Raw genomic sequence first — 12353 nt, forward strand, 5'->3', positions numbered from 1 at the left:
ATAATTTCTGATATCTGTCAGTAATTTGACCATATTTTGAATTGAAAGGCATCTACACCCTGGCCAATTGCTAGAGTGAAGCTTTCCCAGTCAGTGATTATTGTGTAGGTGAACTGGTTAAGGAGGCCTGATGAACTTTCTCTCTCTGGAAGCAAAAAATAAAACACACACGCAGCAAGTCTTTAAAACAGAGCCTCTCATTGTTTAAATGAATACTTTAATCATATCAGCTGTATAGCAAACTTGATTACTGTTAATCACATGGTGCTCATCTTTAATTTCACAACGGTGTGCAAATCACAGATTTCTTGGTTAGTTGTTCTCTGTATCCCTGATGTGTTGTTTTTTAAATGGAGAAAATAAGGACATTTTGAGAAGGGGACCAAGTGTGTATTGTATTGTTCAGTCTGACTTCTCCACACTCAGTTTCATCCCAGAGGCTACTATCATTTATGGGGGAGCTGACGTGGATTATTTTTAAAACTTTGAGTTTCTCTTTCCGTTTGTTTCTCATGCATTTTAAGTAGGCAGACAGAAGAGACGTACTTAGACTTGACAAATGCTTCACATGATTGTGGTCCTCGAATCCAGGGATACCTACATTGTTGTTTTGACTTTGTTGCTTGTTTAACAATGCTCGGTAGGAAAAGAGCTTTAATTCCAAGAGTTTCCTCAAACCTTGGTTGAAGGTCTTTGATGGGACACTTAACACACATCCTGATTTGATTAACAGTAGACTGTACTTAATCAGTGATTCAATGACTTGAATCAAAAAACATAGGCAATACAGTAAAGTTGGAATTTAGTGCTTCACCAAAATGCATCACCAGATAATTTAAGTGATCATTTAGTATATATGTCTGCTAACCTTACGTTGGCAATGTTTGTTACTGCAGCAAAGTTCTTCGAACCTGCTACACCATTCAGTGAGGTCATGGCATACTTCCACTGCAATGCCATTTTCCTGCACTATCCCTGTATCCCCCGATTTTTTTAATATGTAGAAATCTATCAATCTCAGTCTTGAACATGCTCGATTCACCATCCTCCTCATCTCAGTCCTAAATAGCCTGTCCCTTATTCTGAGACTATGTCCCCTGATTCCAGATACCCCAACCAAGGAAAACATCCTGGATCTATCCTGTCGAACACTGTAAGAATTGTATGTATCCTTAATAGACTAGGCATTTATTCTCTATTTTAGAAGAATGAGATCACCTCTCGTTCTTCTAAAATTCAGAGAATTAAGGCCCAGTCTATTAACATTCCTCATCAAATAATCATTCCATCCTCGGAATTAGCCTGGTGAACCTTTGTTGCACTCCCTCTATGCTAAGTATACCTTTCCTTAGGTAAGGAGACCAAAACTGATACGTAATTGCAGTCAGACATCTTTATTCCTATACTTGAATCCTCTTGTAATACATGCCATAGATGATTTGGAGTTGGGGACCAAGTGTAATGTGTCAAAATTCACAGATGACACTAAGATGGGTGGAAGAGCAAAGTTTGCAGAGGACGCTGAAAGTCTGCAAAGGGATATAGATAGTCTAAGTGAGTAGGCGAGGGTCTGGCAGATGGAGTACAATGTTGGTAAATGTGAGGTCATCCATTTTGGTAGGAATAACAGCAAAATGGACTATTATTTAAATGGTAAAAAATTGCAGCATGCTGCTGTGCAAAGGGACCTGGGTGAGCTTGTGCAGGAATCGCAAGGAGTTTGTTTGCAGGTGCAGCAGGTAATTAAGAAGGCAAATGGAATTTTGTCCTTCATTGCTAGAGGGATGGAGTTTAAAAACAGCGAGATTATGTTGCAGCTGTATAAGGTGCTGGTGAGGCCACACCTGGAGTACTATGTACAGTTTTGGCCTCCTTACTTGAGAAAGGATATACTGGCACTGGAGGGGGTGCAGAGGAGATTCACGAGGTTGATTCCGGAGTTGAGAGGGTTGGCTTATGAGGAGAGACTGAGTAGACTGGGGCTATACTCTTTGGAATTCAGAAGAATGAGGGGAGATCTTGTAGAAACATATAAGTTTATGAAAGGAATAGAAAAGATAGAAGCAGGGAAGTTGTTTCCACTGACGGGTGAAACTAAAACTAGGGGGCATAGCCTCAAAATAAGGGGAAGCAGATTTAGGACTGAGTTGAGGAGGAACTTCTTCACCCAAAGGGTTGTGAATCTGTGGAATTCCCTGTCCAGTGAAGCAGTTGAGGCTACCTCATTGAATGTTTTTAAGGCAAGGATAGGTAAATTTTTGTGAGCGGGTGGGTAAGTGGAGCTGAGTCCACAAAAAGATCAGCCATGATCTTATTGAATGGCGGAGCAGGCTCGAGGGGCCAGATGGCCTACTCCTGCTCCTAGTTCTTATGTTCTAACATACTGTTTACCTTGATTGCTTGCTTGTACCTGTTTGATAGCTTTCAGTGACACATGAACAAGCACACCCATGTCCCTTTAAAGTTCAACATTTTCCAGTGCCTCTCCATTTAAGAACTATTCTGTATTTGTTTTTCCTACCAAAGTGGATAACCTCTCATTTCTCCATATTGTAATCCTTCTGCCAAATTTTTGCCCACTCACTTAGCCACTCCAAATTCCCTTGAAGTTCTTTATATTCTCTTCAACTTTCCACCTAGTTTTGTCATCTGCTTTTCAATTACATTTAATCCCCATGTCCAAATCACTAATAGATTATGCATACCTAGGGGCCAAGCACTGATATCTGCATTACCCCATTACTCACAGCGTGTTGAGCTAAAAGTGACCCATATATTCCTACTCTGTTTTCTGTCCATGACCAGTTCTCAATCCATGCCAGTACATTCCCCAAGTCCCATGTGCTCTATATTTTGTTTACTAGCTCTAGTGTGGGACCTTTTTGAAAGTTTTCTGAAAATCTGAATATACCACATCCACTGGTTCACCCTTATCTATTCTGCTAGTTACATTCTCAAAAAACTCCAACAAGTTTGTTAAACATGATTTCTCCTTCATAAATCCATGTTGGCTCTGCACATTCCTATCATTTTCTCAGTGTCCTGTTATCACATCCTTTATTATAGATTCTAGCATTTTCCCTACTACTGGTGTCAGGATAACAGGTCTGTAGTTCCCTGCTTTCGTAAATAGATGGGTTACATTTGCCACCTTCCAATCTGCAGGAACCATTTCAGAATCTTTAGAATTTTGAAAGTTGACTGCCAATGCATCTACTATTTCTATAGTGACCTCTTTCAACCGATTGGAGTGTAGATCATCAGGGTTCAGGGGATTTATCTACATTAATCCCATTATTATCTCTTATATAATTATGTTGTTAATATCTTGCAGTTCCTCATTTACAGTAGTCTCTTGATTCTTTGTCTACGAGAGGTTTAATATTTGCCTCTGAAGACAGACACAAATTATTTGTTTAGTTTCTCTGCCATTCTCTTAATCTCCATTTTAATTTTTCTTGCCTACAATTGTTTTGGACCCACATTTATTTTTTGCTAATCTTTTTCTTTTTATGTACCTATAGAAGCTTTAAAGTCCGTTTTTATGTTTCTCTCGAGTTTATTCTTGTATTCTATTTTCCCCCCCCTTCTTAGTCCTCCTTTGCAGAATTCTAAAATGCTCCCAATCCTCAGGTTTATCATTTTTTGGAAACTTTGTACACCTCTTGCTTTGATCCGATACAGTCCTTGATTTATTTTGTTAGCTGTGGTTGGAAAACTTCCTTGCTGGGTTTGTGTACATGAAAGGGATGTATTTTTGCTGTAAACTATGTATTAGTTCTTTAAACGTTAGCCAGTTTCTGTCTACCATCATATCTTTTAACATAGTTTCCAAATCCACCATAGCCAATTTGCCCCTCATACCTTCATAGTTTCCTTTTGCTTAGATTAAACACCCTCATTTCTGATTGAACGACATAATTTTCAAACTTAATGTAAAATCAAATTATTTAATGGTCACTCTTTCCTAAAGGTTCTTTTACAACAAGATTATTAATTAGATTTTTTTTGTTAAACAGTACTAAATCTAAAACAGTTCATTCCTCAACATACTGCTGTAGAAAACCATCTCACATACATTCAAAGAGTTCATCCTCCACAACATTAGTACCAATAGATTTGCCAAGTCTATATGTAGATTGAATTCTCCATTGATTACTGTATTACTTTTGTTGAAAACAACTCTAATTTTCCTGATTTATACTGTGATTTATATTACCACTGCAGTTTGGCTGCCTATAAACAACTTGCACCAATATTTTCTGCCCTTTGCTGTTTCTTAGTTCCACCCAAGCTGATTCTATACCTTGATCTTTAGAATTAAGGTCAACTCTCACTACAGTACTAATGCCCTCTTTATTAACAGAGCTTCCCCACCACCTCTGCCCAGCTTCCTCTCCTTCCTGAATATTGCATGCCCATCTCCATTGTTCAACTTTAGCAATGAAGTCTAGATCAAATGAACTTTATTTGGGTTGTCAGCATTAGAATAGTTCCTCTGGCGACATGTTACCTTTCTGTTCACCTGCCTCTTGCTAACTAAATATATGGATTGTTTCCTTTTCAACATTTCTTTGAGAGGCAGTATGATATATGGACTAGGATATTTCTGTCTCTTAGACATCCTTTAGCGACACGCTACATCTTATATAGTATATGGGTAAAGATTGTACATAAAGAGTTAACTTACATTTAACTGGCCACTACACTATCTGTAGCTATAGTCAGAAATCATTCCTTTGTGGATAATACTAAGTAGAAGATGAAACTGTTGAAGTTGAGAGTGGTAGGTTTCTGGATATTGGGCCTCAGAGGTAATGTATCCTCTCATAAATTATTTGCAGCTTATTTCATTCGTTCACAAGACTTTGTTTTCCTGTAAACAATAACAAGTTAAAAGGCTGCACTTTGCCTGAAGCAGATAAATAGATATTTGGGTGGTGATGAGATATGCTTCTAAAGCGTTCCATTCAAGTAAAATAGCTTGTTGTTGAACAGTCAGCTGTGATTATATATCGTGTCTCATTTTGTGGATGTCTGGATGCACTAAAGCTTCTGGTTAACCTAACAAGTTTGTGACAGCTGTTGCAGATTAAGTCACACATCACTAAGAGATCAGAGTGCAAACGTCTCAATTGACATTTAAATGAATTGCTGGACACATCTTAACAGTCAAAGACCAATAGCAAATCTACCTAGCCTGTTGTAATATACCGTGGTAGAGCCATTCCCTACCCAATCGGAGCCATAAAGTTTTAATGGTGACAAGCTGTGGGCTAAATGTCAGATGGTCCTATAGGGCTGAGTTTCCAACTCGAGGTGCACAACCAACAATTTGTACTGATTAATACAACTAATGAAAAATAAGAGTTGATTTAAATGGGGTTGTACTACAAGCATGTTTTCAAAAAGAGGACACTGCTGTATTGGTATTATTTTGATTTGCAACTGAATGATATCTAATTGAGGTGATCTCTTGAATGTTTTTCTAAATCAATAATGAATATTGAGATTTTAGCAGAAAAGGTTGTGTAGGAATATTCACAAAGATTTGGTCACTTGCATTGTTTAGCATGTGCATCTTTTGTTTTTGGGTGTGCTTTATTTTCTAAACTCTTGGTGTTCCGCAGGTGTCATTTTTCTACATTTAAGCAATGTCAGGAATGGTTGAAGAGATTAAACAAAGCGATTGCCCACCCGACCAGACTGGAGGATTTGTTTGCCTTTGCCTATCATGCCTGGTGCCTGGGAATCTGTGCAGATGAGGAAGATCAGCATGTGCATCTCTGTCGCCCAGGTGAGTGGAGAGATGGGTGATGGTTTATGATTTGGGTTTGAGGGGGATGCGATTTGAGTGTGTACTAGTGAATGATGTTTAGTTCTTGATGTGCCCTTTACGAATCACTCTAGTATCCCTGGTATCATATCGAGTAAATCACCTTTACCAGATGAAGTATGTTGCTTAGTATCACTTGTGCTACTGCCCTGGCTAGTGAAGAAACCTATGAACAACAACAATTAATATAACCCAAGAAAATGTGAAAATAGTTAAAAGTCTTTAAATATTTCTAAACCTGTTAACTCCTCTGTTTCTTCAGGTGATCATGTTTGCCACCGGTTTGAAATGGAAGTAGAAAGAATGCGTTTTGACCTGCAAAATGTCTGGAGAGTCAGTGAAGTCAACACCAATTATAAGTGAGTGAATTATAATGGCTAAACAACATTATTTATATGGACTGCTACCTGGCATGGCTGATGCACTCTAATTAGCACATGACAAGAACTAAACACTTGAGTGGCTGAGCCATTCGAGGTTACAAGATCACAGGACAGATACATTTGTACTGCAGTATCGTGAGGAATACTGCTAGGAATCGAGCTTCTCTACCCATTTTTCTATTGTCCCCTCGCTATCTTTCACACCATCTACACATAACATCTTTCATCACTGCCAAATAAATTGTTTCTTGCTCAGCTAATTCCACAATCCTGAATCCCATCACCCTCAACTTCTCACTAAATGTATTTCCTTATGTAGAAGTTAAATTGGGTATCCGTTGACTCATGTCACATACTATTGGCAAGTCACCCAAACAACTGTATTCCCTTAGTGTTTCTTTAGCTGTCTTGTTCCTCTGAAGTTAATTTATCTAATCTTCTCCCCATCCCCTTTTTTCTGTTCTGGTCCCTAGTAAGTTTCCCTTAATGGCACCCTACAGTGGATTGCCAGCTTCCCCCACCACATCACCCAGCAAATTCAAGAAAAAGATTGAATCTACCCATGACCTTGCACTGAAGGATTGCTACAAGATTCGGGATTTGGCTTAGTGACTTTGATTCCTTTTGCTGCCTGCCTTTATAAGTCATCACATCCATTGATCAGTTTATCATTCTGATATCATGACCAATCTCCAATCACTTCTCGCTTTATTCTGTTTTTCCATTTCCCTCCCTTCAAGATTCTCTTAGTCTGTTGCCTTCTCAGTCTTCAAAAATTTTTTCCTAACAACTTGCTCTCTGTGACCTGAACCTCAACTATCTCTGTCCCTGTCCTGACTGACTTGGTTTCCTTGTTTTCCTCAAACTTTCTGTTCTCTAGAGGTCAGAATGCTGTGGTTCAATTTGAGCACAAAAATCTAGGCTGGCACTGGCTCCCAATACTGAGAGTGCTACACTGTCGTAGATGCTACCTTTCTGACACAGAATTAAAACAAGGTGTTGTCTGCTCATTCGAGTTGATATAAAGGATCCCATGCCACTAATTTGAAGAAAATCCAGATAGGTTGCCCACAGTGTCCTGGCCAGTATTTATGCTGAGTTGCTAATGAAAACTATCACTTTGAGGAGCCACCCTCATTAGTGCGAGAGCCACGGTGCCTACATTGCCTGGTTAACTAAGACCCCCTTGCTGTGTGCTCAGTGACTCAAAGCCATTCTTGCATCACAGCTGTAACTGTAAAACCTGATGAATGATCCCTATTAATTAAACTAATCTGATATGTAAGATAAGGCAGTTTGGAGATGACCAGTATAACAGCTTATTTTTCTCTAAAGCAGCAGCATAGTAACTGTTTCTGAGAGCCTCATGTGAACTTAATTTAAGCTGATTGCAGGTCATTATGTAAAATAATCCCAAAGCCCCTTCCCGGGAGAATAATAAAAAAATTTCCAATAATGAAACAAGGAGGTGAATTTTCCCATTCTGCCCGCCACGGGAATCGTAGCGGGCAAGAGGCGAACTATGGATAGATCCGTTAACCTCGGGTGAGATTTTTCCGTTTCGGGGCGAGCGCGGCTGGAAAATCCCGCCCAATCTATTTTACTACCCTTGAACCCCACCCCCTTGATTTTGTTGCTAGCTGTGTCCTTGAGAACTTCAATGTCTGTCATTTCCTCTAAAATATGCCGCCTATCTCATTTTTAATTCTCATGGCATGGAGATTTAAGTGACATGGGGACATGAATGATTTTAGAGGACAGAGATAAGTATTTTACCCCAGGATGGTGTTGAATTCACCATCCTGATACTGAACAATACCTTTCCCAGGGCTAGAAGACCTGTGCAGATGTGATTGGCCTAAGGGCCTTTTTCTGTGCCTCTGACTCTATGAGAAAGGGCAGTCCAGCTACGATACCCCCATACTGCGGGAGAGTGGTACGGTAAACCCCTTGCCCCAACCTGAGCCCACCCAACCCTCAGGATCCTTGGGGATCCCTCCCTCGGCACCCTGGAAGTGTCAGAGGGACACATAGGCACTGCACTTACCTCCTTGAGCCCACTCTGGATCCACTGTGCCAGGTCCACAAATGTCAGGACCATCACCAAAGACCACTCGGTGCATTTCCTGCTGCAGAGGTGTGTGCATTGCAGGAACCTGCTGAACGGGCTGTCCAGCCTGCTAATGAAATGCAAATCACTGGATTTGCATGATCATTCTGATCAGGGCTGGCTGGGTGAATGGCGCGGATTTACCGCCCATCGGGAATCCCAATTTAGTCTCAATGCCCCATTTGGCGGGATGTCAGGATTCCCGCCAACAGCGAACAGGGCTGGTGAATATCCCCATCCCTCCTCCCAAGAGCTGTCGCTTTTAAGACAGATGAGAAATATTTTCTCCCCAAAGGGTCGTTGGTGTGTGGAATTGTCTTAGAAAGTAGTGGAGGTTGGGTCTATGAATTTATTCAAAGCAGTGTTGGACTGATTGTTGTTCAGCAAGAGAATCCAGGGTTATGTGGGAGGGGTGGGGGGGGGGGGGGGGGGGGCAGACAGGAAAGTGGAGCTGAGACCACAACCAAATCAGCCATGATCTCATTGAATGGTGGAGCAGGCCTAAAAGGCTGAATGGCCTACATTCCTGAGCTCCTAAAAAGATTATGAGGGAGCTTGACAGAATAGATGTTGAGACGTTGTTTTCCTTTTTGTGGGAATTTAGAACTAGAGGGGTACAGCTTAAGATTAAGGAATCTCCCATTCAAGATGGGACAGGAGAATTTTTCTTTGAAGGTCATTAGCCTTTGGAATTGTCTTCCACAGAGAGCAATAGGGACTGGGTCGTTGACTCGCTATTTTTTAGGAATCAGCTGTAGCTCAGCTGATGACATCTTCTGAATCAGATGCAAGTCTGAGAGCTCAAGTTCCAATCCAGCAACTTGAGCACAATATCTTGCGTGACAGTCCAGTGCAGTACTGAGGGAATGCTGTTCTGTTGGAGCTGCCATCTTTTGAGAAAGATTTCATATTGAAGACCTATCTTTTGTTTAGATTTGTGTAAAGGATTCCTTGGGACTGCTTCAAAGAAGAGCATGGGATCCTAACCAATATTTATCACTCTGTGAACATCAGTAATATAGATTATCTCACCGTTATCACATAGTTAGTTGTGAACCTCACTGTGCACAAATTAGTTGCCACGTATTCTGCATCGCAACAGAGACTATACTCCAAAAGTACTTCATTTGCTGTAAAACACTTTGGAATGTTGCGAAATTGTAAATACCTTTTTGGATAAATAGTGATTTTTAAGTAAAAGGGTAAAGTCGCCATAATCACAAGCTCAAGAGGTAGCGTGATTTAACCTGAGGATCACCACACCTCAGGCAAGGTTAAGAAGGTGGGCCTTCATGAATAACCTCAGCCAGTACAGGAATTGAACCCATTGCTCTGCATCACCAACCAGCTGTTCAGCCAACTGAGCTAAACTGATCCCTATTTTTTAAGTAGCAGCATTTAAAATTGCTAAGTGAATTGCTCATTCAGAGAGCTGGTGTGGACACAACAGGCTGAATGGCCTCCTTCTGCACAGTAACAATTCTGTTATTCCATAATTCTGTGGTCTTCGACCATTTGGTATTTGTTAAATCTCTCTGAATGACAGCATGATCTTTCACCCATTAGATGGGCATGCACACTAGCATTACTTGCTGATTGCAGTTGGGATGTCACTAAATAAAGTAAAAGGTGAATTAATTCAGAGTGCTCAGTGCCTGAATGAGGTAGTACTTCTTAACTCTGCCAACAAGCAGCCTGTAAAGAGCTCTCTGTTTTGCAAAGTCAGATCATTTCAGGAGGACCTCACTTGCCAGCAAGAGAAAATTCTGCAACAGTGTGCACATTTCATAGTGCCCTTGTACATGAGTGATATTACATGTACATATTCCTGTAATACCAGACAAGCCAATGCAATTGCCATAGGTCACTGAACTTCTGTGTTAAAGCAGAAAGGAAGAAACCTTCATAAGAAAAGCAATGTCAATCATCAGCCATTATACCCTGAAACTTGGATCAGTGGCTACTTCAGTAAGCTTTGGAGTGGTTACTTCAGATTGGTGGTTGTTGGAAGTGTGTGAATGTGACAACATTTTACACAGTGCAATTGGACAGATATTCGTGAACAGATACAAGTAATAAAGTTTTACATTAACGAGTATAAAAGTAAAATATAGTATTTGCTAAGTACCAGGAAAGATAAAACGTACACTGCAGTTGCAGCAGGGGTCAGAATTTGTGGTGCATAAAAACTGTAGAACTGGAGGTATGTACACATGCTGTACTGCTGTAAAAGTATGTTAGTACCTAAATATTATACAGATATTGAAGTCGATACTTTAAACATCTTTAGAAGCTGTCATGCTAGAAAGTTGCAAGCCCTTCTGAGTGGCTAGATTTTAATTAGTGAATACATATTAGTGCTGCAAGATCTGTGAGTGACACTTTCTTTCTCTAGATGAGCAATATCCATATTCATAACACTGATCTTTAGTTGTGCAGTGTTCATAGAAAGTGACTGTTCTGGTCTGCTCTCTAGCAGTATAACATCAATGCAGTGATTTTCTTTTTCCCCTACTTTGAAATCTCTGGCTCTGCAGTATTTATGTCTGACCTTCAGTTGTGCGATATCTATGTTATGGCACCACCTTACTCTGACTATGTAGTATCCCATAGAATCCCTACAGTGTAGAAGGAGGCCATTTGGCCCAACGAATCTGCACTGACTCTGAAGATGTGCATGATGATCCTTAACTAGTACAATTATATTATGTCTCTATAATGTCTTTGCACTTATTTGGCTGTGTGGTATTTGCATAGTGGCTCCGCTCTTTTCTGACTATGGCTGTATTTGGAAACGTGCAATAAAATCCATTTCTTGCTTCTCAATTTGGTATAAATGAAAGACCAGCAAGATTGGATAGTACCATAATCATCTTGTCAGGCATTATGTAGGTGTGGCAGGTACTGTTCAAAAAAACACACGTTATTCATATTTCTATTTTAATTTGAGCGAATTGTTACTATGTACATTCTGTAATCTTGTAAGATGTTTATATGGCATATTTGCAGTAGAATCTCACACGTCACATCTTCCAGTTTGTAGAGTGCTACACAAACTGTTCTTTATCTGGTGCTCTTAATTCTTCATTTGAAATTGAGCTGCTCAGACAGAGAGAGCTCCGACTCTGTTGCACTCTGCTACATCTTCTGTCACATCCTTAGTAACAGCTGGCCGAACTTTATGAAGTATTTTGTTCCTGTTTCAGTTATCTCTAATTACTATTGTTCTATCGTTCAATAAAATTCCTGTGAAGCTGCAGATGGACCAACTTGTATGTTGTAAGATACTCGTGTATAGAAATTACAACATGGAAACTGGCTGTTTGATCAACCCAGTCCATGTTGGTGTTCGCAAATAGTCAAAGTAACATTTACCCACTTTGTTTCATATATCTTCATCTCTTTGTCCACGTTTTCATGTAAATCCAACTTTCCCATAGCTTCTCATTACATATGCATACATCCTAGCCTTGCCCTTTTATCTTTAACACTCTCAGACAAACTATTTCTATTAACCTTCCCCCAGCTTATTAAATCATGTACAGACACACAGCCTTCTTTACAGAATACCATCATTTTCCCAAAAATATTAAAAACGATAATATCCATCTTCACACTCCATGATTGTAATGCCAAGAGATTCAGTAACTTCTGAACAAATTCATTTCAAGAAACATGTCGCAAACATTTAGGTGAATGAGAGCAACCTCTGGTGAGGTTAATGTAATCCAAAAGCTCATTGTTTATTATGTTGTTTGTTACTCCTGTTTTAAGTTTTTAAACTGAGGTTGCTCCTCCACGATACTGCGAAATTGAGTTGTTCTTCAATATTTATAGTACTGGCTGTTTACCCCACCAAGAAATTGAAAAATGTCTTCAATATACATAACTAGGCAATCACAATGAACATTAAATTTATAACTTGCAGCATCATATTTGCTAGAAGAGTCAATGGCATAAATTCTATTGCAATGATTCAAATGGGTGAGATTGATTGGTCTTAGAAAGTGCTTGTGTATTTTGT

At 39.7% G+C, this 12353-nt stretch overlaps 1 protein-coding gene across 9 annotated transcripts in view; it reads left to right on the forward strand.

Moving 5' to 3' along the window:
- mtmr4 (myotubularin related protein 4) overlaps positions 1 to 12353 on the forward strand; it is a 176186-nt gene that overhangs the window by 111981 nt on the left and 51852 nt on the right. For all 9 annotated transcript variants that reach the window (XR_013499101.1, XM_078225024.1, XM_078225028.1 and 6 more), the window contains 2 exons: positions 5631 to 5797; positions 6099 to 6195. Coding sequence is in view for 8 of the 9 variants with exons in the window: in XM_078225024.1 (XP_078081150.1) it covers positions 5631 to 5797; positions 6099 to 6195 (264 nt within the window). In the remaining variant the exon portion in view is untranslated. The remainder of the gene's footprint in view (positions 1 to 5630; positions 5798 to 6098; positions 6196 to 12353) is intronic.

The sequence above is a fragment of the Mustelus asterias genome, chromosome 12, assembly GCF_964213995.1.
Source record: "Mustelus asterias chromosome 12, sMusAst1.hap1.1, whole genome shotgun sequence".
NCBI lineage: Eukaryota > Metazoa > Chordata > Chondrichthyes > Carcharhiniformes > Triakidae > Mustelus > Mustelus asterias.